Source organism: Andrographis paniculata, unplaced genomic scaffold (assembly GCF_009805555.1).
Source record: "Andrographis paniculata isolate CXL003 unplaced genomic scaffold, ASM980555v1 Contig65END, whole genome shotgun sequence".
Taxonomy (NCBI): Eukaryota; Viridiplantae; Streptophyta; class Magnoliopsida; order Lamiales; family Acanthaceae; genus Andrographis; species Andrographis paniculata.
In genome coordinates this window covers 3,246,803-3,273,594 of record NW_026137601.1, presented here as the reverse complement: position 1 = coordinate 3,273,594, position 26,792 = coordinate 3,246,803, and the positions used below count along the sequence as shown (strand labels likewise).

At 32.0% G+C, this 26,792-nt stretch overlaps 2 protein-coding genes across 7 annotated transcripts; one reads left to right on the top strand and one right to left on the bottom strand.

The window, feature by feature from the left end:
- Positions 1-4,849: 4,849 nt before the first annotated feature.
- On the top strand, positions 4,850-14,711 carry LOC127262593 (serine/arginine-rich splicing factor SR34A-like). 6 transcript variants are annotated; one of them, XR_007841165.1, is made up of 16 exons: positions 4,850-5,030; positions 5,673-5,757; positions 8,017-8,082; positions 8,470-8,544; positions 8,628-8,733; positions 9,143-9,189; positions 9,359-9,416; positions 12,228-12,277; positions 12,403-12,459; positions 12,538-12,644; positions 12,785-12,844; positions 13,325-13,460; positions 13,520-13,603; positions 14,138-14,168; positions 14,280-14,339; positions 14,436-14,711. XR_007841165.1 is itself a non-coding variant. In XM_051291349.1 (14 exons), coding segments are annotated over exons 1-14 (813 nt in total). In that variant the 5' UTR covers positions 4,851-5,028; the 3' UTR covers positions 14,445-14,711. The 6 variants fall into 6 exon arrangements, 1 of the variants encoding a protein (XP_051147306.1); XR_007841167.1 differs by adding an exon at positions 12,969-13,167 and having other exon boundaries at positions 4,851-5,030; positions 13,325-13,603; XR_007841166.1 differs by adding an exon at positions 12,969-13,210 and having other exon boundaries at positions 4,851-5,030; positions 13,325-13,603.
- Positions 14,712-15,293: 582 nt separating this feature from the next.
- LOC127262388 (E3 ubiquitin-protein ligase RFI2-like) lies at positions 15,294-21,548 on the bottom strand. Its single transcript, XM_051291040.1, has 6 exons — positions 21,165-21,548; positions 18,650-18,819; positions 17,668-17,726; positions 16,539-16,564; positions 16,093-16,459; positions 15,294-15,998 (listed from the first exon to the last, which is right to left on the bottom strand). The coding sequence occupies exons 1-6, from the start codon at positions 21,313-21,315 to the stop codon at positions 15,536-15,538; spliced, it is 1,236 nt and encodes a 411-aa protein (XP_051146997.1). The 5' UTR covers positions 21,316-21,548; the 3' UTR covers positions 15,294-15,535.
- Between the last annotated feature and the right edge of the window lie 5,244 nt (positions 21,549-26,792).

The window sequence follows — 26,792 nt, the reverse complement described above, 5'->3', positions numbered from 1 at the left end:
AGAGACTAATAACTCGGAGCAAAGCATGGAAATTTCAAGATCAAATTTCAGCCTTGACAATTCAATTGAACAAATAAAATAAATTCAGAACACAAACATAGAAACTTTTTTCACCCTTGCTGATTTTAATCCAACCAAGCAGAGATCAAGACGAACTTCTAGAATGTGCATTGTTGTTAGCCCTACTACAGGAATCTAATCAACAATTTATTTAATGTTACTTGAGTTTCATATTGACAAGTGGAGATTTCAAGAGGAATTGAATATTTTTTAATTTCCAAAAAATTATAAATGGTGGTGGATTTCCAAGACGATATAAATAAAGGTGGATTTCCAAAAAACAACATCAATGAAAGTGGATTTCCAATATGACATCAATGAAATTGGAGTTTCAAGATGTGAATGCATTGAATCTAGCATGTTTCATAGGTTGATTATATTAATTTATTTTTACCTATTTCCTAAACTGAATGTAATAGTTTCCAACTTTTGCATTTATTTTTCTTTGTCTGTACAAGGGAAAAATTAGATGTAATTTGGGATCATCGTTCTTTGAATATATTTTAAGATTAGTTTTATCCTTAAAGTAAGTGTTTTAGAATGAATCATTGCACTTTGGTTTATCCATCAAATTGGGTCTTTGATTAAATTCATTGGTTCGTTGTTTCCAACCTTCTCAGGGGTTTAGCATATTCATTTGAGTTGTCTTTGTTTCGACTTAGTGGGTCTAAGAGAAGTTACTTAGGTTCCTAAGCAAGAAAGATACTTTGATACTTTGATACTACGATTCTCTATCCAGTCTTCGAGTAAGTGTTTGCTGTTTTTCTATAAGTCCGTTTATCTATAATTTTTTTTCTTCTAAAGAATTCAAAATCCCAAAAATATATCCTTATTTTCCGTTTTTCTATAAGTTGGTTGATACATTACCTAGTTATTGCAAAAATTGAGCAATTATGTGATCTTGGGAGTATGATGCTCAAGGAAGTTGTTGGACACTTGAAGGCTTTTGATGAACGTGCGCAAATACGGAAATACGTTAGTTTTAGAGATAGTCAGTTACTTCTCACTGAATTGCAAAAGAATGAGCGAGAAAGATAATGAAAGATTCATTTAGTGCTCGAAGGAATTGCGTTCGGTGTTGACACAATTGAAGTAAAGACAATAAAAGAGATGACAACAAAGAAGGCGCAAAGACTCAGGTAGTAGAGATGGTCATGACAAAAACCACATTAAATGCTTCAAATGCAAAAAAATAGGACACTATACATCTGAATGCAAGAGCAAGCCGTGTGAGATAGGAATCAAGTTAATTATTTTGGAGAAATAGACCAACTTGACTCCGATGGATAATGAAGAGCTCACGTTACTGTTGTCTGGAACAGAGAATGAATTGATTTGACAATAGTAAGTTGCGTCAAGATTAAGGAGAGATTGTTGGAAATAATCAAGCCGCAAGATGATCAAGTCTTCATGATCTGAATATTTTGCGCGTGGTCTTTTTTTTTAGTCGCAAGTTAATAATTAATAGATTATCAATTTTTGACCTATTAATTTCATTTTTGTAGTTTTGAAACGTTATATAGTGTTTTGGTTGTTTTTAAATAAGTATAGGTGGTTTGATTATTTTTCAATAAAAAAAAAAAAAACAATTTATATCATCTCTGTGCATTCAATCATGTTACTTTGTCCTTGGCAAAAGGATCTGTTTGTTTATTTTCTACAATCAAAACTCACATATGTGTTTTCCTTCTCTCAACTCCCTCTCTATCTAATTTCCCCGTCACTCTTTTCTAACCAAGCCTTCATTCCTTTGGGGTTTAGAGCAACAATAACAATATATATAGTAGTACAAATGTCTAGGTTGATTACGTGTAACCTAACCTACATGTCAAAAGCAAAATCATGCATGCATGAAAAGTAAAATAAAATGAATAATAAAATAAAATCATCTTTTCAAGACATTGCTTTTGGGAGAGGAATTTTGGGTGAAAAAAAAAAAAAAAAAGGTACGGCAATTGGACCTTTACTGGTCTAAGCTGTGTTGAGGAGATTGTGAATTATTAGCATTCCAAACTTACTTTTTGATTTTATTATTATTATTATTATTTTATGATATAGAAATCTACAACTGCTATCTGAAAATATGCGTTGGATAAACCCCGACCGAACTTAATACCCTGCAAACTAGTTGCATTTAGAGCTGTTAACGATTCGAGCCGAGTCGAGTCGAGCCGAGCCAAATTTTAAGTGTTCGTTAATGTTCGCGAACAAGGCCCGTGTTCGTTTGTTAAGCTTTCGAGCTTGTTCGTAGTGTTCGAGCTCGGCTCGTTACGAATTTTTGTTGTTTGAGCTCGTGTTCGTATTCGGCTCGTTTAGGCTTGATTAAACTCGTTCGAGTTCGTTCGAACTTGTTTGTCTTATTTTTTTTAATTTATATATAAATTATAAAGAAATTTTAAAATTATTTTATTTATATATTTTAAATTAATATTTTGTTTATTTATAAATTATAATTTTATATGTATATATAATATTTATAATAAATATATTATTTAAACGAACGTTCGCAAACGTTCATGAACAAAGTTCGGGTTCGTTCGTTAACCAAACGAGCCTGTTTATATTGTTCGACTCGGCTCGTTAACGTTCGCAAACGAGCTTTAATCGAGCCGAATCGAACCGAGTTTACGAACGGCTCGGTTCGTTTAACCGCTCTAGTTGCATTCACGTTTGGCTGAGAGAATGCATCTGGCCAGACAAAATATATAGTTACAAGTGGGTGTGTTTGTTTGGGAGATTGGATTTAATTTCCACTATTCATCCCTTTTTTTCTTCTCCAAAAATATTAAATCAAACACCTATTTTTCATTTTTTATATTATACTAAAAATCAATTTTACATTCAAAACATCACATCAACACCTATTTATATCACATCATACAACTATTCAAATTCAAAATTTTTACTATTCATATCCCAATTCAAAATCTAAACCCCCAAACAAACACACCCCAAATATTTTGATTTTTTTTTTCTTATTTTGAATTTAATAAAACACATCTACCCACTAATATTGTTCTTTCATTACCGCAATATTCATCTTTCTTAAAACTTACCTCCAAAATTTATAACCGTTCAAATCACCTGATGTTCATATATTATAAAAAATTTACAAAATAATACAATATTTTTATTTTAACTTAAAAAAATAAATAATTCGCGATATTGTTTATTTAATAATATAAATGTAGATAAATATAATTTTAATTAAATAATTTTGAATAAAACATTACCATTCACAAGATTTTTTATTTTATAATTTTAATTTAAATTAAAATATTTTTTTTCTATGTGCATTTATTTTAATTAAAAAGTATTTAATAAAATAAAACAATTCATAATATTTTTTAGTTTATCTTTTTAATGTAAATTTAAATAAACTATTTTATTTATTATATTATATATTTATATCATAACAATCATAACCTATTAAATCACTACCTATTAAACTAACAATTTTATATTTAATATTATTTAAACAATATATTATTTTATAATTATTTAAGATAAAAAATGTTGTTCAAATAAATATTATTATGAGTAAATAGAATGTGATTTTTTCCCCTAGAATTATTGTTTTTATTTAAATAATAATATCAATTTAATACTATATTACTAAAATAATTAATATATTTTCATAAAATAGAGATACAAAAAAATATAAAGTGTCTTCCGCCACTTAAAAAAAAAATACATTTTTCAAAAAAATTATTAATATATTTCGTATACTTATTATTTTTATATTACTTATATAATTCTCAACTCTTATAATATATATATATTTTTAAACAATTTCACTAAATAAACATACTCATACTCTCTCCGTTAAACAGTAAACTTAATTAGCTTGAGAAACTTATTAATGGTCGGAATTATAAGGTTGTGTTTGGTACATAGAAATTATATCATTTCTCTTGTTTGTTTGAGTCAGAAAAATAGAACTTGAGAAATAAATTATTTTCACTTCTATGTTTTCATTTTTCTCCCGTATACAGAGAAATGATGTTGTATATATGTTTTTTTTTTTAATTTTTAAAATTTTTTATACTATTTAATTTTTATAATTTTTTTAAAATTATATTATTTCAATTTTACAAAAAAACAAACTTAATTTATTTTTAAAGTATTTAATTTTTACTATGTTTTAAGAAATTATATTAAAATATATTTAAAAAAATATCGTATATAATTTATAATTTTTTTTAAAAAAAAATTTACCAAAAATATTTTTTATGAATTCTCGTTCGTTAAAACTTTCTTTTTATCCAGTTAATCATTTATTCTTATTTGATCATTCATATATTGAATTTTTTTTTTTATATTTATCAACTGAATTCTCTGTTTTACCAAAATTAATTCTCATTCTCTACTCAATTTTATTTTTTTTTAATTCTATTAAGTACTCTTATTTCTCTATACAAGCTAAGTATATATATATATATTATAACAAAAAGTAGGGTTTGTTTCTTTTTTTAAAAAAAAATTAACACATTTTTCAAAAACAATTAATATATTAAATATATTCACTAATTTTATATTATTTATATAATTTTTTATATTTTATATCAAAACAAATTTTCAAATCAAATTACAAAACAAAGACACCCAAATTTCAAATCAAAACCAACAATATTCATCAATAATAAAAAAAAAATAGTATATAAAATATTATTTTAAATTAATAAAATATAAATCAATATCAAACGACAACCAAATTAACAAAATATCTACCCACCAAACCATTTCTAGTCGATGTATTAATACGGCCCATCGGACTTTTGCGAACACTGTTCCCGAGTGGGAAGTACTAGAACATCCATCCGGCCTGCTACATAACCCTCCCTCTCCCCCTCATTCCAAGAGCTATTGTCTCGTCTCACTATTTGAAATTCGCTGGAACTAACTTGTACATCCCTCGAAGGAAAGCTCTCTTGATTATCGTTCAGGCAGATTCTTTGAACGCTGTTAATGTGAGCAAGTTCGATGGTTTTTGAAACTTTTTAGTGTCTGTTGATTTTCTTGGATGGCTGAGTTTGGCTCGTGACATTTTCCATATCTGTTGTTTAAATTAAGTTATTTGTAGTCAATTGGTCATCTGAATCCCCTGCTTTCTAGGGTTTTCGTGCACAGTAGCGCTTTAAGCCTTCCCCCCAAAAAAAGTATGTTGAAATGGCACATTATCTTTGAACGTTTCAACATGTTTCGGTGGGGAAATAAATGGAAATAGGTCTTCTTATTCAGAAACTATATACTTTCTTGATGGGTTGAATTTGTTTGAAAATGGGGGGGGGGGGGGGGGAGATGTCATTGATGGAGGTACTTTGTATTGATCAGGAACTCCTCTTTTATGTTTGTTGTTTACAAATATCAAGCTATGGTATAATGTTAAATATGTATGAACATTGTAGTTATGAAGATGAAATAGAGAAGGAGAGTTCTTTCTTTAAACTTTGTTAATGATCCAACTTACAAGATTTGAACTGAGTGGCCATTTGATGAGTGAACTAAGAATGAAGGAGAGGGATATGGATAGTTTGATTTAGTATATGAATCCATGGTCGAAGGAATTAATATATGCTAATTTAAGTATGGATTTTATTTTCTTTTACAAGGATGGGCCGTACCAGCAAAACTATTTATGTGGGAAATCTACCTGGTGACATTCGCGAGAGGGAAGTTGAAGATTTGTTTTATAAGGTTTGGTCCTATCATTTGTTTGATTTTGATATTTCGCTTCATTTTTTTTATTTTTTTTATTTTTATGATTCCGTTATGCAACATGCAACATATATGTTATGTTGTTAACACTTCTGATGCTGCTTTTTTTGGTAACCATGTAAACAAGCATTTAATTTGAACCAGTCTAGGCTTGTGGATTTCACCTCTCTGACAGTTTATAGTTAAAAAGCTCAGAAAGCCAAAGGATTTAACATAATTTCCCAAGATTTTCTAAGCGCGGATATTTTCCACCAATGTTTCGACAAAGACATTTTTGTTTTTTCTTCATATAGATCTGCTGATCGTTTATCCTGTAATCCTTTCCATTTTCCAACAAGTCACATCACCTTAAAACAATTTATAACGCACTTGGCATGTTGATATATATGTATACATAGTTTAAATTGTTTCATTTACTATGACATAGTTAAAGTTCATTGAAGTAGTTCAATAACATGCTTCCATTGAAGGAAAATTATACGGTATTAAGTGCTTGCTTATGAAAGAGTGAATTCATAACCTTTAGAACTCATGGGTTGTTTTTATGTGTTTTTTAATTTAGAAGTTATCACTGGATTCAGTTCATAGGATGTATTATGCCTCATCATTTTGTTATGATTGACCATATGGGTATAATGAGATATAGGTTTTATAATATTTTTCCATGCCATGTTTCTACGCATATGATTGAATTGAGAGAATCTGATCAGATCATTACAATAAATTGAGAGGAGTATAGTCTTCTTCAGGATTCTTCGATTTGTTGAATCTTACCATCATCCATCCTTAATGGAATCAATCAGTAGCTTCTAAACTCCTCGAAGTGGGAATACTATTTTGACTTATTTTTGCTTCATCAAACCTAATGCAATCTGTATTTAGCTAAATCTAGCTCTTGGTATTTAAAGGAGTTTGCTGCTTCCTATGCAAAGTACAGAATAAGAAATCTTATTTTCTCTGGAATCAGTATTCATTAATCCTTGTGAGCCTTTTTAGTGGAATGCTTTCTGACTGAGAAGATTATTTTGATTTACTTTTAGGATGATTTTGGGCAACATAAACTTAGCTATATTATATCTTGTCGACCTAGACAATTAAGATAAAGTATTCCTTTTCATTCCAAGTTTTACCACATGAAGCAAATACTATATTTTACTAAAAGAAGTGGCTATAACTTTTTTTTTTTTTTAATGTTTGCTTCTCAGTGTAGATAGCATGTTTTGTATCAATATTATGTTAAATTATACAATTTAAACCAATTGTTTAATAAAGATACTTTTATGATAAAATAATTAGTGGATTGATTAACACTAAAATATATTGTAAATACATAGTCTTAGTGTCCTACATGTAAAAACAAACATAGACTTTCCGGCGGTCTGCACTGCACCAACTCTAAATGGTGCTACAGCCACTATTGCGTAAATGCGACATCGCATAGCAGCGATAGCGGTGGACTGCCGCTCCACTCCTCAACATTGCTATTGGCGCGCTATTGTTTTGACATATGGTGCACCGCGTCAAAGCATAATAAAAATTATGTAATATATGACATATACATTATCTATATTGTTTATGGGCTAGCATTTCTATCAAGCATGCTATAAATAATTATGACAGGAGAGTTAGGGTGTGTTTGTTTGAAGGATTTTGGTGGATTTCCACTGTTCATCCAATTTTTTTCCCCCAAAAACATCAAATCAAACACCTATTTTTCATTTTTTATATTATACTAAAAATCAATTTTACATTCAAAACATCACATCAAACCCTATTTATATCACATCATATAACTATTCAAATTCAAAATTTTTACTATTCAAATCCCAACTCAAAATCCAAACCCCCAAACAAACACACCCTTAAAGGATCAAAAGAAAAAAAGGAAGAAGAAGTTAGGGCTGTCTCTCTCTCTTGCTCTCTCTGATATTCTGACAAAATATAAAAAATGTTTGACTTTGATAAGGTGCATGGTGGTGTTAAGACCAACAGCCTCAAGCTAAGAAACCTTGCTTCTGTTTATCTGTGATGGACACTGCATAATAATGTCCTCAATATTTTTTGTATTCATTGTTGTTCTCTTAGCCAACCAAAGTCTGCTGAAATAATTTTTTAATGTTTAATCAAGGTTCATAATTATGAGTTTGTCATGTTTTAGTAATGTATGCATGGATATTATTATTATTATTATCAGCATCATCATCATTCATCAATGCCCTTCCTGGTTCTATGCTGCAGTATGGACGGATTGTGGGTGTTGATTTGAAAATTCCTTCGAAGCCCCCCGGTTATGCTTTTGTTGAGGTGAGCAACATTCTCACATCTTTGACAAACTATTGTTTTACTCCAGACATGCATGTATGTCATATATAGCTTTTCAACATATCCTTCTCAGCATGTATCCACTGAATAATTTTGCTTTACGTAAGTAACTTTCATAGGTGTAAAGCTGTGCCTTTCATGGCCTTTAATTAGTTTTTTGTTGTAATTGCTTTATATAGTAGTCTATAATTATTGATTCATATAATAACACATATGGATGATGTCATGATGATGTGTGATATATGAAATATATATATCTATAGTATGATGTTTCTGAGGGGTGAATAAATAGGACCTGAAATACAGCCTTTGGTTTTTCTATTTTTGTTCTTAGTCTAATGTTTGTTATTTTCAATTCTCGAAATTCAGTTTGAAGATCCTCGTGATGCTGATGATGCCATTCGTGGTCGAGATGGTTATAAATTCGATGGATGTCGTCTGAGGGTGAGATAATGGTCATTGTATTGTATAATAAAATTAGTTTGTCCCGTTCTCATTAAATTTCTTGCACTATCTGTCTGATTTAGGTTGAACTTGCACATGGAGGGAGGGGATCATCTTCATATGATCGTCACTCTAGTTACAGTAGTGGAAGTAGTCGTGGTGGAATTTCAAGGCGTTCAGACTATCGTGGTAAGTGCTTGTATGTATATTTAATATGTTCCTGTCCAATTAAAGATCTTGATTCTTCTTATTATTTTTCCCCATTTTTCTGAAGGTGTTTGTCCCTTATTAGATCTTACCTTTAAATAAGTGTTTTACTTTTGATGTTCGGCTTCAATGAAGAATGTAATGGAAAATCTTTTCTTGAGTGTATATGGAAACAAGGAATCAAGTGTGTTCTATTTAAAAATTTTATTCTGTATGCAGTTAATGCATATCAAGGGGTGTATTCAAGTAAACAATATATATATATATATATTTTAACTTATACTGTTTCCTAGAAAAAGCTACAAATTTTATTCATTTAGAGACAAGAAGGAATTAGTTGATTTGAGTTATGAATTGCTATGGTATGTGTGATGATAATATTTAACTGCAGTGTTGGTGACTGGGCTTCCTTCTTCCGCTTCTTGGCAAGATCTGAAGGTAGTAAACCCCTTGCATCAAACATGTGTACTTCAACAATTATCTTTTTTCTGAGTGGTTGTGAATGGAGTGAAGTGGATTCAAGATATGATCATTCCGTCCTTGCATCTTCATATCATTGTTATTTTAGTGAATGCTAATGAAATGTGTTAATTGCTGATGGTTATAGGATCACATGCGGGGAGCTGGCGATGTGTGCTTTGCTGATGTTTATCGTGATCGTGATGGTAAGAGATCATTCTTCTCACCCTTCACGGATGTGTTTAGTTGGTGATTACTTATTTTTTTTATTTTTAATTTTGGTTTTGGTGTATTGTTTGAATAGTAGTTTGGATGTGCTGTTTTATAAGAAAAAATAGTATATTCTTTTAAAGAATCGTTAATATTGAATAGTAGAAAATATGATATAAGTTGTAAAGCGAACGCACCCTACATGTTTATACAAATAGCTTCTAGTCAAATAGTCATAAAACTTGCCAATGAAGAAGCATTTGCACTCTGCGGAAATGAACACTCATGACTGCCTGGTTATTTATTTTTTCAGCAATCTTGTGTGACTTTTTCTCCTCCTTCCATAACTCTTGCTCCTCACTGTGTAATTTCCAAGTATCTATACTTGGTTGGTTAGCTATTGTTATAGGTGGTTGGATGTCTATTACCTCATTATGTGTTTCTATTTAAACATGAGAATAAAGTTCTCATATTCAACTTGATAGGGGGTATTACAAATTTTAGGTTTTTAAATAAATCATTTTGATATTAATTTATTTTTTAATTAATTTTACTAATTATGTGTTTATTTATATTTTTTGTAGTATATTTATCTAGTATTTATAATATTTGGTATATTTGTTTTGGGATGTGAGAAATTGTAAATGTATTATAGATAACATGATCTTTTATTTGTGTTTTGATTCATTCTATTTTATTCTATATATATTTGATGTTGTATATTATATATTAATTGTTTGTAATATTTTTAGAAAATCATGTACTATATAATACTAAGAATATACAGTATTTTTACTATGTAAATTTTTTAGGGTGCGTTCTTTTAGTGAAAAGCCTCCCACACAAACAAAGACAATCTTAATTTTCTAAGGGTGTGTTTGTTTGGGGGTTTGGATTTTGAGTTGGAATTTGAATAGTAAAAATTTTGAATTTGATAGTTGTATGATGTGATGTAAATAGGTGTTGATGTGATGTTTTGAATGTAAAATTTATTTTTAGTATAATATAAAAAATGAAAAATAGTTGTTTGATTTGATGTTTTTGGGAGGAAAAAATGGGATGTATAGTAAGATTTTGTAAAAGTCTTACAACCGAACACACCCTAAAACTACACAAAAATATTACAAAACATAACAAAATAAATCATTTAGACTATTTAATGCACGTTTTTTGGTTAATATTAGCAAAACAATATAATATATAATTATATATTTACACAATATATATAACATATATTATATCAACTCATAATTTAATAACTCATCATATAATATTTTTTTTATATTATCCACATATTTATATCTAGTATAAAAAACCACTTCAAACTAAAAATACTAAATAAGCACTCTTAATATTTTGATCTTTTAATATATACAAAATTAACTTTATTGTTAAGTTTAAATTTAAAAGTATTTATAAATTATTTTTTATAATTATATTAATATAAAAAAAAATATATTTTAAGGGCCATTATTTTAATTTTGCCCCGGACCTTAATTTCTACTCTTAAAAATAATTGTGTGCATTGGCAGCAAGCCATTAACTGCTGCTGACTGTATTGAACACTTCTTTAAATGCATATTAGGTGCATCTTACTATATTTTTGGGACCGACCTTTATTTATCTTGTGTTATATATATCATTTGTAAATTAAGCAAAATAATTTTTCCTTCTTAGAGGCATCATCAGAAAACCAATATATGCAAAAATTTGCCGCTTCTATTAAATATATGTTGTCGTGGTAAGCAAGTTTGTCATGACGCCCTTTTGTCGCCATACCGCCATGGCGACATGGCGCCCGCCATGGCGACAATATGGGGATCACGGCATAAGTGTATAAAACTTATATGTACATATTATATCTTATATAAAATTAATGTTTATAATTAATTTTATAGTAACATGTTAAAAAAATACAAAATAATTAACAAATAAAATTAAAAGATGATTTACAAATTAAAAATAGTAACTGTGAAATAAATAATAGATAATGTAATGCACTAAATAATAATACTATAATAGCATTTAAAAAATAAAAATAACCCCTAAGCAGATAACAAGAGAGAGTAAAGGAGAGCGATTGTAAGCCATGGAATGAAGCGGTTGTACACAATGGACAACCATGGCTAGAACAGGAGAGAGTAGAGGAGAGCGGGAGAGAGTACAGGAGAGCGGGGGAGAGAGAGGGTAACAAGTTAGATTGAATCGGGTTCAAGATTTAGGGGTTGAGGTCGATGCAGTTTGGGGGCTAGGCTGGAGATCTACAAGACTCTTTGCTAGCCTGCCTAGTGCCATGGCATTGCCATGGCGTTGTTGAGGCATCGCCATTGCCTTGCTAAGGCTGACCCAAGTCACTTTGTTTAATATGGCGAGACGAGGAGTCCTGGCGCTCCCTAAAAAGCGCCAGGATGCCATGGCAGGAGCCATGGCAATGCCATGACAACAGTGGTGGTAAGCAATGGAGAAAAAACAATATGCAAGCAGTCTCAATCTATCATTATTAAATGGAAAAGAACTATATATATAAAAATATAAAATTATAAACCAGCTATTTAGAATAGTGAGTCCTTTGATAGGAGTTGACTTCTTGGCTGTCTTCCAGAACATAGTAATACCTATGTCAACATGATTTCTTAGATATCATGTTATCTTCCATTTTTAGAGACAGGTTTCGGAGAAGTAAGATATTTTAATTTTTTCCTGTCAATGAGTGGCCTTTGATAATTTTGGCTGGTCTAATATCTAGTGTGCCTGCTTTTTAGCATTATGTTTGTGTGGCTGATGATGTGTATATTGTCTTAATACAGGCATGCGAGGAATTGTTGATTACACAAACTATGATGACATGAAACATGCAGTCAGTAACTTTTAAATATACTGGGCTTCCTATACTTCTATATCTTCCAATTTGATGATTTTTACATTTATCTAATATGACCATTATATTTTTACTAAAGTTATCTTTTTTGTGTTTTTGTGTAGATAAGAAAGCTTGATGATTCTCTCTTTCGTAATCAGTATTCTCGGGCATATATACGGGTATGTTTGGATTTGGATTTTGGTTTTCCCTTGCATCTTAGTGCTTACTGTTCTTGACCATGCATTTGTACAATTTAGGTGGAGGAGCATAACAAGAGACACAGTTATTCAAGAAGCTGCAGTAGGAGTCCTCACTCAAGAAGCAAAAGTCCATCTCGCAGCCCTGCTGATGAAAAGGGGAGAAGGTATTGTAAATTTTGTAATTTCTATTTGTTTTATAAAACACATTGTATTATGCAAACAAACATTACCCTGAAATCAAAAGAATTTAATTTGTATGTTAAATCAAATTATGATTTGCTGTGCTTCTCCTTGGTTCAAACAGATCTCGTTCTAGGTCTGTGGCATCACGATCGCAATCTGAGTCTCCCCGTCGGGTGTCAAGGTCTAGTATCTGCAATTTGTTGTAGGAATGCCACTTAGATTCTCTCTCTGAAGTCTGAAGTTTATGTAGTGCTATTTTGTGATTGCTATTATCTGTTGACTTGCTTTATATGTTTCTCTAATAGTGTCAGGGGTGACGATGGTAGTTCTTGAGTAAACACACATGATTGTGATGATGTACATTCGGTGGCATGTATTCTATGAAATACAAACAAGATAGTATCTAGGTATGTCGAAAGATTATCAGAAGCAAGGAAAGCTGAAGATGTGCCTGTTTGCGGAAAATATATAAAGCTACTTAATAAAAGAAGAGAATATAAAAAGGTTTTAAGCCCAGTTCAATTCCATGAATGTTACTGATTAAAAGGTATAGGAAAAGTTAGAAAAATTGCACCTGTCAGTGTGTATGAATTTCTTGAAAAGGACATGTAGCTTGAGGTCATGATGCTATGATTATGAATGAACCTTTTCTGTTTTCTAGATTTGGCTTTTCGTGGCGATCTGGGGATTGCATTTTAGGAACTTGATGGCTTGGGATGCTCAAATCTCATGTGGACTCATTTCATTGTGGCCATATGCTGTTTTAGTTGATGAGCATCTGCAGCAAAGCCAAGATGGTAAATTTCATTTTAACATGCAAGATTTAGGGGAATGTTAAAATCAACTTTATCAACAGATGAATAGTAAGCAACGAAATTGGTGGAACAATAAAAGCTGGACTTTCATATTCCTCCAAAGGATATGTTCTTCATAACAGATGGTATATGTTCCAACTTAATCATTTGGTCTTTTGCACCAGAAAAATATTAGTGTGAAATATAAGATGAGTTTTGGAGTTGTGATTTTGGATTGTTTTAGTCATAGTAAATTTTACAATGGAAGCTAGTAGTTGAATGTGATATAAATAGTTATAGATGGGATGCTTTCAAGGGGGATTTTATTTTTTATTTCTTTATGAATTTTGCCAAAGCAAAGCTGAAACTATAAGTTAACATGGCCGTAACATCGTTGGATGAAATCCATGCATTGATCAGGCAATTTTGTTATTTTTGTTAATTGATATGCGGGGAATGGTATCTATTTTGAAAATTCTGCTCCTGGTTATTATTTTTTATTGTGCCTTTTTGCTTCATAAGCAATTAAGAGTTCCGTTATTGAAGCATTCAGGTCACAGCTGAATGTGCATTTGTTATTTCGCCTTATATTGTCATCATATCTCTTGATTGACATGGACCTTAGATTGTTGCATGGAAAGATTCACCATATCTGAATTTTTTCTGTTGAAACTTGGCAGATCTCCTTCAAGATCTGGAAATGCATCACCTGTAAGTGTAACTTATATTCATGTTGTTTTTACTGAGGTCAAACCAATCCCTGTGATATCTGTATATGCACATCTTGAACTTTATAATACTCAATAAACTTCCACGATGCAGCATCCAAAACCGGGCTTGACGAGCGCCAGCCCGAGCCAGAGCAGGTCAAGATCTCCATCGGTATTTTGCTCTATCTCACTCAGGATGATCTTCTTGTGATATTATAGCTGTTCAATATGAAGTTACATTTCTCATTACTCTTGTTAACATAAACAGGTCAAGTGAGTTTGGGCCGAAACATATTCGCCGCGGATAGTGCAATTAATGGTTGGCTTAGTTGGTTGAATGATTGATTGATACTTTGGATGATACTATACTAGAAAGTAAGTTGCTTACTCTTATTCGAATCAGATGCCTTCAATTCAAATCCATCTGGTGCTACTTTCTTTGAATACTTTGATTGTGTGCTGTTTGTTGTTTAATATTGCTGATTAAATATTTTTGAAGTTATTTTATCAAATGATTCTCCAATGGTGCAATAGTTGCTCAGTATGTCTTTATGTCTGTTATTATTAGACAATATTTTCTTTTTCGACACTTTTATGTATAATCTATTTTACTTTTATATTAAAATATTTATATATTTTTTTTTTGCCCATGCACGCAGAGAGTATTTCCTTATTTACTTACAATAAAATTAAAGTTTGTTTCTTTTTCATCAGGTTTTTATTATTTGAACTCTATTTGTTTAAAAAAAAACATTCTATCATACATTATATTAATATTAAACTCAAACTAATTTTTTTTCAAACTCTTGAAAAGAAATATACCCTATAATATTTTCGTTTTCAATTGAATAGTGGAGAATATTAAAATCTCTCTTTTTGTAGAGAGTGTAAAGGTTGAATTTGTGACTTTGAGTTCATGGGTTTAAACCCCCGATACTTCAGATCACCTGCAACATATGGGTTTACCAGTACATACTTTCGGGCAGCAACAGCGAAGTTTCATGTCAAAAAAAAATAAAACAAATAAAAAAATATATATATAGAACTACAAATAGTAGGCAACCAAGACCAATAAAAAAAAAAAAGTATAGAACCACAAATAGTAGGCAACCAAGACCAATAAGAGTAAAACTCCAGGCAAAAGTAAAATCCAACATGCATATTATTGATTATCTGCCTCAAAGAGCATGAGAGATAGAGAGAGCGTAAGTTCATCAAGCAAATAATAACAATAATAATTACTTCAAATTCAGGTCCACCATTTTGTGCAATGGCAAACTTAATTCATTGTATGCACCTCAAACATACATACATACATAATACCAGTTTTCTTTCAGTCCAAGCCATCAAGTTTTCATCATAAAATTCTCACCGGTTTTGCGACGGCATCCTCTCCGATCCGTGCCTCATGCGAAACCCGCTCGTTGGAGGGTGGAAAGGCCCCCATATCGAGTCGCGATCCGCTTGGCTCTGACTCTGGCTCTGTAGGAAGCCAGTCTGTTGTCGTTGTTCGCGTTCCCAACCATGGAAGCGGTCATGAACAGGAAGATTCTCGCCTTCTTGGTAGGTTCGACTGGAGGAACTCGGTGAGAAGAAGAAAAAGCCACTGGATTGATCCGATGAAGAGGCCATAGACGGAACTTGAGCCAAACCCATGTGGCTGCTGGATCTTCGCCCCGAGGGGGTATGAGAGCTCCGCGCCGTAGGGGGGCCCGGTGGTTGCTGAACATACGGTTGAATAGAAGGGGGACGGTCGCGCGAGGGAGCAACAGCATTCGGGTAAGTTGGAAGAATTGATGAAGTAAGAGAACCCGGAGCTCTTCCACCGGAACTGTAAAGAAAAAAAAAATTACGAACCAAAGAGTGTCGACAGTGGAGGCTATACATACACATTAAGCCGTAAAAATAGAGGGGAATGTATTAACCTGTGGCTGATGATGAACGGGTGCATTCCTTGTCTAGGGACATCAGAACCATTTCGAGCTGCGCGGTGGGTCATGGATGGGGCCGGGAGTTGATCTGGATTGCTCGTCCGATTGCTTGCAGAGAAAGGCGGCAAATGGTCCCAATCATGATAGCTGAAATTCAGAGTTGGGAAAGGGACTTCGCTTGGAAGAGATGGGCCGCTCCAGTGACCATTGAAACTGGGCCCGTCCGGAATGCTCCCGCTAGAGGTTGAAGAAGATGGCTCGACAGGCCCCAAATATGCGATGTATGGGCAAGGATGGGTTGTGGATGACGCGGGGTTGTGTTCGGCGAAGACAGCAGCATGATGCCCGAGAAGATTGTGATCTGTGGAACATGAATACTTTGTATGATTGCAGAATCTTGGAGCGGTGTGCATAAAATTTAGATGAGTATAAAATCTTACATGATCTTGATTGAAATTCCCCCTCCCTGCGGATTCGTAGGGACAAGAATGGTATCGTTAGTGAAATAACATTAGAAAGGAAAAACGGAGGACATAGGCACCGTTAAAAATACAAAAAAACAAAAAGATGGTTATAAAGAACGATACAAAACAGTCGGGTCACACATTATGATTGGGATTCTGGTGAATAGTAAAAGTCTGTAGAAGTTCTCCAAACAAACACGCCCATAATGTTTAAGTTTGTAAATTTCTCGTCATTTCTAACCGGCACTTTTGTTTGTTGAATTACAAACTCTCCATTTTTTATGAGATTTCATTACTATATGTATAATTTACACAACTAAAAAGAATCGACCATCAGCGCATGTGGAGTATTAAAATATCAAAACTAAGGTGAATATAATTAGCATAATTTATGATTGATTCCTACACAATGAAAAGGACCACTCGAATTCTAGAATTGTATTACTAATTGATGCTAAGCTAAGCTAATAGATTAGACTTTCGATTAGGTAGAAATGAGGATTTTCCGGCATAGATCAAAGAAGGTGGATAAGATCTTATTTAAAATTTAATAGGAATTTTCAAATAAAGGAGTTCAGTACCGAACACACCAAATATTGAGGTAAATCAACTAAACCATAAAACTATTGGGATGGTTCAAAAATACCATTCTCGTTTTTGAAACATCAAATTAGGGTCTATTTTTAATGCCTCGACAAACATTCTCTTTATCTTTCTATATGATAAACAACCTAAAAGAGTAAGCTAAAATTCACAATGTCAACATTAAGTAGCTTAGATTGGTGCTCCATGATTACATATATAATCTTAGTACATTAAAATTTCAAAATAAATTTCACTTATTAGTGAATCAGGAAAATGTGTCATAAACACACCGTTTGACACAGACGACAGCAGAGCAGAAGGTCTTACTTTTAAACAAGATCACCAGCAGCCATTAGGTTTGCAATTAAATCCTTATGAATGTCAAAATACCAAGGAAAATAGATTGAAAATAAATATGGACAGGGTTTAGAATATATTGAATTCCAAAATCAAATCATTCAGTCTTTTTTTTTTTAATCTAGTTTCTTCAAAGATAAACTCATCAAAATACATGGCTTACTCAAATGATGAAGGGAGCCTTGTTACAGTACTGAAGGGACACCAATGAACTCCAAATGACTGCAAATTCACCCAGTAAACTCCATTACATAGTGCCATAATAATAATAATAAACCAGGAAAATTACAATGAATGAGGAATTTGATGGAAGTGTGATTCGATATCAAATATGAACCATCAATGGTATCGGTCATTCCTATCATCCAAAATTGTCCATTCTCACCTTAAAAGTGACCTAAGCCAGATCTTTTAAAAAGGATTACATTACTACTTTAAATTTTTTAGAAATTCAGCACAAGCAAGGGAGAAAGTGGAGAAACAAAAATTCCTTGCCAAACGTGGAGCTAGGGGCACTGAAGATTTCTACCAAGTTATAGCAGGAAGTTGTGTTCTTCTTAAATGGAATTCGTACGCACTAATGGTGATTTTTTTCCTTTGAAGCCTAGCTTTCTTCTAACATGACATGTGTGTTTGTTTGCTTGTTTTTAAGTGATCAACCAAATGACACAACCCATAGCACCCTAACACACTGCATCCCATCAGAATTTCGAAATTAAGCGTGTTTGGGCGATAATAGTACTAGGATAGGTGACCACTTCGGAAGTCCTTGAATGCATGTCTAGGGAAAAATATATATAGATATATATTGAAGTAAATGGATTCTCTATAATGATTAGAAACAAAGAAGGTTAACACATGCCATTGAAAGTTGAAACAGTACAAAATTATGTCAATCATAGTATGCATTTAAGAGATCAGGTAGCCGGCTTATTGGAACAAATGCTCCACATTGGAAAAGACAAATGCAAATCATGCACCTTACGATCTTACAACAATTAACATAGGCATCTAATTATGTCGGGAACTTGAGAATCCACTTGACCTAGGATGATGAGATCCGATTCCATTAATGCAAATAATAATAATAATAACAATTACAAATCTAGGCCACAAAAATTAGGTATTAGATTTGGATAAGTTACCATTTCAGAATAACTTAGCTCATACAAATCCTCATCATGAGCCCAATCATCCATGCTAAAATCAGCCAATGATCGACTACCATTTGAATATAACCATTGTCCTTTCTCGATTTTCCGACAGTTGGGACATTGCATTGATCCCTTAACATTGAATGCTGAACCTATGCAATCTTTAGATTTACAACATAAAATTAGACATAATAAAGATGTGAAATAAAATAAACAAAAACGAGTAAAAGAACTGAAGAATGTAAGCCTTTTCTGTAATTTCAACATGTCGATGCAGTAGAAAGCCAATATTAATAAGATTTTTTTAATTGTTTTACACATAAAAACGTAACATCATCCTCCAAATCATGCAGTAATTGTTTGAGAGTTCAAAGATTCATGCCCATAAAACATGACAGACACTGGCTTAACAATACGGATCAAAGTATGTCCAAATGGAGTTTCACACAGTTACGTACAACAACCAATATGCCCAAATGGTGCTTTATATGCTGATTCGTAACCATACCTGTGCATATCAGACAACTTTTGTAACTCTTCCAACATGTGGTTTATTGCATTAAATCACATCTCAGTTCATTGAAGAAGTTTCAAAATATAGAGAGAGGTTTATGTCAATCAAAGATTCCAAATGATTTAGGTTTCGTTTTGATAGATATTTTTGAGTTTCGGAAATTTTGGGAAACAGTAAAAAGTTGAGTATATGATGTGATGATTTGTAAGTGGAAATATGCATTTGATGTGATGGTTTTGTAAGTGGAAATATGTATTTGATGTGATTTTTTTAAAAATGTTACTCGTCAAAACATCCAAATGTGTTATGTAAATAGAATTTGATACATAGAAGAAAAAGATCATCATTCATAGAGAAGCATTTCTTTAACAAGTTCTTATCATTCACTCATATTTATATTTTATTAGATTCGACAGACCAATTTCAAAGTAATGGTTTCACAACAACTTGTGGACCATAAAACAAATACAAAATGAGTGTAAGTTGAATCAAAGTAATGGATATAATCCATTGTGTGTGTGAGAGAGAGAGAACTCAGCGAATACATAGTGCCACCAAGCAAATTCGATTCATGTCTTCCAAAAACTTTTTAATCTATCAAGCTAGCATGATGAAGAATCATCAAATTGTAATACATCTAAGTGCCTGAATAAATGCAAAAACAATATACATGTCGATGTTTCCAGACGGAGTAATAAAGCACGTCAACATTGGAAAGTTCAACATTCGATCTTGGGAGATAAATTTTCCAAACAATTCACATTGCATATTATGATGAGAAAAACACAAGCGAAAAGAATCCAACACGTGACATCACTCTCCTCCCAATATGAATGAAATTTTAAGACAAAATAAAACGGCACAAATCATCTGATCATTTGACTAATTATTCTAAGAACATTCCAGTATTAGCGTACTAACAACGATCACTTATCCACATACTTCAAACTACGCAAAGCCGTGCTTATTTGTAAATTTGACTAAAAAAAACACCACACAAGGCATTTAATCAGAAGGCTACAAAAACATGACCGCATGTTACTTATTCATCAACGGCGACCATTATAAGGCCTCATTTGATCAAAAGAGAGATCATCAAATTGAAATTGAGTAATCAATGACTCAAACATCTTCATTCCTAACACTTAAAAAAACATGTTAAACTTTATAAATATAAGAGACAACAAAAGGCCATGACTTCGGAAATTCCTTGTCTCCTAATTCGAAAACAACTCAAATTCCAAGAGCAAGAAGAAAATTGAAAATTAAGCTGACACAAACATAACCTACACAAATATATTGGCATAAGCCGCCCGACACAAATATAATCTACACAAAATAGAATCCATTTCCTACATCAAATTCCAAGAGCAAGAAGAAAATTTAAAAATAATCTAAATATATTGGCATAAAGACGCCCGACAACGATGTAACCTACACAAAATCTATCCATTTCCAGCATCAAATTCATTACGCCAAGTCGCCAACTAACTACCATTAGCGCCATTCCCGATATTATTTTTAAAAAGTACTACAAATTATCTACCCTCACCTACCTACAACAACTCTTCTTACAAGATCATTCAAAGAACAAAAAAAAGACCTACAAATCTTATCCACTAATTCAACACACTCCTCAGCTAAAGCCACAATACCAAAACAGAAGCTCCATATCTTGTAATAACGATGCTCCCATTTTACCCATAAGCTAAATTCTTTTTTTTTTTACTTAATTATTAATTTTATTTTTACAAAGTCAATGGATCATCTTCATCTCCAATTGTCACCATCAGATCCTAAACAAGGTAGCCTGCCCACACCATCGAAGGAACGAAGCAGATGAACTAACAACAAACTATAACTTCCTCCTCCGTTAACAGATTCAATACATAAATCAAACAGTAGAAATTAAATATAATTACATAGATCTCGATTATCATCAGGAAATGTTGTAAAATTAAGGAAAAAAGTATTGTAAGAATAAGTGCGCACCGAGATGAAATTGATGTCCGCATTGAAGCTTGGCCCAGGATCTATCCCCGTTGTCCACGACCGCCTCCAAGCAAATCGAGCACGACACCGACATCGGCGCCGCCGCCTTACCGCCGGCGTCGTCGAAAAGATCAATTTCTCCCAAACCCATAATTTGAACAAAATTCACAGATTTCGAAAGGCATCCAATCGAATTAAATGGATTAGATTCGATTACTCTAGGGTAAAATTATGTACGTTTCAGAGGCGAGTTTCGGGAACTGCGAAAAAGGAGAAATCAAATGGAAGAAAGATTGCGAGTTGAGGCGAAAACTGGGAGCCACTTTTGCTCATTTTCTTACAAATCCCGATTTCATTTGCCTCTTCAATCTGTTTTTGTTACTGTCCCAAAAAGAACACGGTTTCCGTTCAACAGTTTGGAAAACAAGTCACCCACCATTGATGACGTCATTCGGGGCAGTTATGTAATATCCTGTATTATTTCTGTAATATAGTAATAATATTATTATTTAGGAATAATATTGCCTTTTGTAAATGTTTTTTAAAATTTTAGTAATATACTATCTTACCCTTTAACAAATTATACATTTAATTATGATAATATTTAATTTATCAGTAAGAGCCTCCGTTATAGTCAACTCTTTAGTTACTTTTATCATTGTCCTTTCAATTTTACTATAATAAAACTTATTACATTTAATAAGAAGTATAGTTATTAAAATTTATTACATTGTCAAAAAAAATTAAAAATTATCTAAAAAAAATTTTAAATTTCAAAATTTTAAAATTTAAATTTAACCTAAATTATTTATAAATATATTTAAACTTCATTAATTAATTCTCTATCTTTTCATATTCAAAAAATAACTAGTGAAAATACTAATCTTTTCAATTAGTTCTTAAAATTAAATTATTTGATACGATTTCACAATATAAATAATAATTTTTAAATTATATTGTTAATATATTTATATTATGCATTTATATTATATTACGATTGACGGTTTGGATTTAAATTGAGATTTGAATAAAAAAAAAAATTGAATTAAAATAATAATATAATTTGATATAAATAAGTATTAATGTAATATCAGAAATAAAAAATTAATTTATAGTTTAATATAAGGGAAAGTTGAATTAAAATCCCTGTCAGATAAATTCACTTGTAATTCAGTCCCTATTTAAAATAAATTGGACTGCAGTCCCTACTTTATGGATTATGTATGTTACAGCTCCCCAATTGTATTTTCCCCTCAATTAATGTTATATACACAATAGGTACTCGAAATAAGTTTATCAATACTTCAAAAGTTGTAATATATACCTACATTATTTCTCGCTCTACCCCCATTACAATCATATATACTTCAAGTTAAATATCGCGTACATTTTTTCGCGAATTAAAAAATAAAATATAAATAGTTACACACGATTTAACAAGGGTTGAGACATGAAACTTCTCATAACTCTCCTCATCTCGATTTTAAACCCTACATCTTCCATCTTTAGGCAAACCGACGTTCTCCAATCCCTAGCGATCAAGTAGCGTCTGATTGGTGAAAAAATAGTGAAGAAAATAACTGACCTGCTCCCATCCCCCGACAAGTTCGAAGAAGTAAGTGTCTGGTCGGATTTTTTCGATTTTTTATTCTGTTGACATTAGTATTTTATACCGTAGTTTGTTTGATTATTTGGAGTGTAAGTCTTGGTTCTGTGTTTGTATGTCTCAGTTCAGTGTTGAGGAGCCTTGGGTGATTGGTGTAGTTGTGTTTGTTAATCGAGTTTGAAATCGTTCGTATGTTTGCCCACGTAGATCGGGTTGGGTGTTTTACTTCGCACCGATTTGGGTGATTTTATTTGCTTAATCTGTGATTTTTGTTAATTTTGTAAATGTATATCCTTTTAGTTATCCGGAGTTGCATATTTCATGTTTTTTGTTTGATTATTCGGTAATTAGTCATGTTTTTAGGTTGCAAATGTGGTATTGTTAGGTACCCCAAGTTGTATCTTTTAGGTCTAGTATGCTAAGAGTATACTTTTAGGGGACTACTGTGTATTCGAAATGTATTGTTACGTACTCCTGATAAATTCTTATAATTTTTTTAATAAATTTGAGATTTGGGTAATATAGATTGATGATATTTATTAATTGACCGTATGTTGGGTTATGCTTGAGTGCAATTCACTGCATAATCCGTTCGGACAAGGGAATGCAAAAAAATTAGTGCATTTACTGGATATATATAATTAATTGACCGTGGATAAATCGAATTACGTAACAAAATATTGTGTTATTTTTGCATACATGCTTTTTATACTTGTACAGTTGTACCTAATCGCAATACACCTATGGCTCATGGTAAGGAAAACGCCCGAATACGTAAGATTTCGACATCAAGGTGACACTCTCGATTGTAGTCCTTTGGTCCGCATGTTCGCCAAAAGTTTTGCCCACGCGAATACAACAGTTCATCTCATTGGTGGTATCGGTGGCGAGTTTGATAATGTGAAAAGCTACCACAGTAAAATTGCGGCCAGAATACTGAAATGTGCATCCTCCAAACCGTAGATTCTGATGAGCAACACAGGGTAAGTGAATGTCTGTAATGAATTTGGGATTGATTTGGGTTATGTTATTTGTGGTTGGTTTGGGTAATATGTTATTTTCGGATTGAATCGTTGGTTGAATTGGTTCGATTGGTCTCCGATTCGATGGGATTGTATTAAGATTGATTGAGAGATTGAATTGTGGGTTGAATTTAGTGAAACTTAATATTTGGAGTAATGTTATCAATTGTTTTGTGAATGATTGTATAATTAATTCTTCACATAGTCAGAATTGCAATAATGCACATGATGTACCTCCTCAAGAGATCGATGTACCCGTCTAACTAGATCAAAGTACCTTCAATATATATATATGCTCATATACATGTTACCCATCAGTTAGGAATGTTATCCTTGTACGAAGAGAACAACAAGCCAAAAAAGTTATGCATACTTCTCTTAAATTGAAATTAAATAATTCATTACAAGACCTTGCAATAGTTGAAGTAATGCCTAGAATGAACAAAAGTGCATTTACGGATACTTGAGTAATTAGTGATGCACCTAAGAAAGAAAAATATATACATGTACTGCAAATGTTTATACCCTCTCAATCGTTGTCATTACTCTCAACCACCAATGAAGTGAAGAAGTGCTAATAGAAGAAGTGTTTTCACCGAGTTCCTTAATTGCCTCATCCGTCAAGAGATTGAGTGAGGTCGACCATATTCAAAGATACCTGCTACTACATAAATAATACCTTGATTTCAATGCTTGTACCCATAACGTACATACTGCATTAAATATCCAAATACCCCGGGGTAGTTTTTACGTACCTATAATACGATCTCATATGCTCTAGTAATGAGTATCTATGCTCTGATAACTTGTTCTTGGAAACGGATCATTCTGAATTTGAAATATTCAATTCTTGTTGGTAATCATGGATAAATTCATCATTATAGTGTTTTCGAGAATCCTAGAACTATATGAAAACATAGACAACACATATCTACTATAGATTGATAAACTATATAGAAAATACTTAGTTGGGTGACGTTGAAAATATAAGAATAATACAAGTTTCTAGGATGCAATCTATTATGCACCAATATACCCATAGTTCCATTATAGTCCAAACAAATCTCATTCTTATATAATTGTGTCATTGAAAGTAAATTTAATTTCACAGAAATACTATTGACACAATCAATAATTTTAATAAAATAATCATAGAAAGCAATATATACTCACATATTAATGGTAATCGGGGATGAATTAAACAAGATAGAATTTTCTACCAATTTCTGGAGGGTATTAATATGCAAAGAGTACATATTTACAAAAATCCAATGGGGAAACACAATCATACATCATTGCTCTCACGGATTAATTGTTATTTAAACCTATTACATAGTAATCCATACTATAGCATATACAACAATATTCGGTCCACCGAGGTTAACAGAGGAAGTGCTCTTACCAAGATCATGAATCAGTTCCTCTGCGTGAGTTGACCGAAATCAACTAAATTTGAGGATACCTGGTACTGCACAAATAATACCTAAGAAACCATTATTTATACCTCATTAGTCGGTTTTTGTACCTGAATCACATACTTACATACCTGCATACAAAATATACGCACACCCTGGCACAGATCTTACGTACCTATAATAATAGTCTTGTACGCTTCAGTAAAAAATATATATGCCCTGGTAACATGTGGTTGGGGAATCGGTTGTTTTCAGTTCGAAATATTCATTTGATGTCGGACCAGAGATGAATTCATCATGGTAATCAACACATATTTACTATAGATTGTTAAACAAGTAAGGAGTGTCTAGGGTAAATTATGTTGATTGTTATTCATATATCATTGTTCTCATAGATTGATTGGTTATTTAGACCTATTTCCCAATAATACACACCGTAACACACAAAAAAATCTTTGGTCTACAAAAATCGAGAGAGAGTATCTCACCGAGTTTGCGTATTGGACCCTCTGCGTGGGATTGACTAAATAAAACTACATTTGAAGATACCTGGTACTACAATCCAATGCTTATGAAATCATATTTATACCTCTTATATTAAGGTTTATACTCGGCTCACATGGTTACATACCAGAATTATAAATGTAGATACCCTAGATAAGATATTACGTACCTAAAATAAAATCAAATATACTTCAGTTACGATTACATATGCTCTGGTAACCTATAGCTAGAGAACTTGCATTTTTGTTTGAAATATTCACTAAATGACAATAACCATGAATGAATTCAACTATGGTAGTGTTTCTCGCGACACCCCAAAGTGCATGGAAAGATAAACAATACATATTTACTATTATTGGTTAAACAAGTTATAAATAATTAGTTAATTTGTATGATCATATTCCAAACTTGATTTGTAAATGACTAAACAAGTCATAAGTGAGTAAGTTAAATTATGTTGGTTGTTAGTATAAATGCATGATGTCATAAATTGAAATTCATTAGACCTATTACGATTAATCCACATTGTTTCATACACAACAGCATTCAGTGAGGAACATATTTGCATAGCGCATGACACTCACAGTAACATCTGTTTATGAGCATTTTAAAAAACAATAACTCGGCAAATTAATTAGCATAAATTTAGGCTAATTTTAAGGTTGGGAATATGCTACCGCATCCATGTGCTTTGAGACATCAACTATATATTCGCTCAAATAATTAAATTTGCCTCATCGGCCACTCGTATACCTATTTTACATTTCCGAAAACCTATGTCGTTATTGTATCATATAAAAAAGAGCATTGTCACATACCTATCGGTCGTTTACCTCTGTTTGCATCCAAACAACTTTGTCGTCAACAACTCTTCTATAAATGATTATCGTCATATACCTATAATTCTCGTTCATTTACCACGGTACCACAAATTTAAAAAAACGTTTCAATACACATTCGGTCTTATGATTGTATATTTACCTACAATATTACATAATATCCAATATGCCAAAAGTAATTACAAAAAAACTACATTGACAATAAATGATTAATGTACATCCTATGGATATATATATATATT

Coding starts and splice junctions, on each gene's coding strand:
- LOC127262388 (XM_051291040.1), bottom strand. CDS start 21,315: ATGGGTTTGGGAGAAATTGATCTTTTCGACGACGCCGGCGGTAAGGCG. Junction 17,727..18,649: donor AGCTAAGTTATTCTGAAATG/GTAACTTATCCA, acceptor GTGAATTTGCAG/TCATTTGGAGTTCATTGGTG. Junction 15,999..16,092: donor CCGTTCATCATCAGCCACAG/GTTAATACATTC, acceptor TTTTCTTTACAG/TTCCGGTGGAAGAGCTCCGG.
- LOC127262593 (XM_051291349.1), top strand. Junction 5,758..8,016: donor TTGAAGATTTGTTTTATAAG/GTTTGGTCCTAT, acceptor TCTATGCTGCAG/TATGGACGGATTGTGGGTGT. Junction 12,845..14,137: donor TCTCCCCGTCGGGTGTCAAG/GTCTAGTATCTG, acceptor GAAACTTGGCAG/ATCTCCTTCAAGATCTGGAA.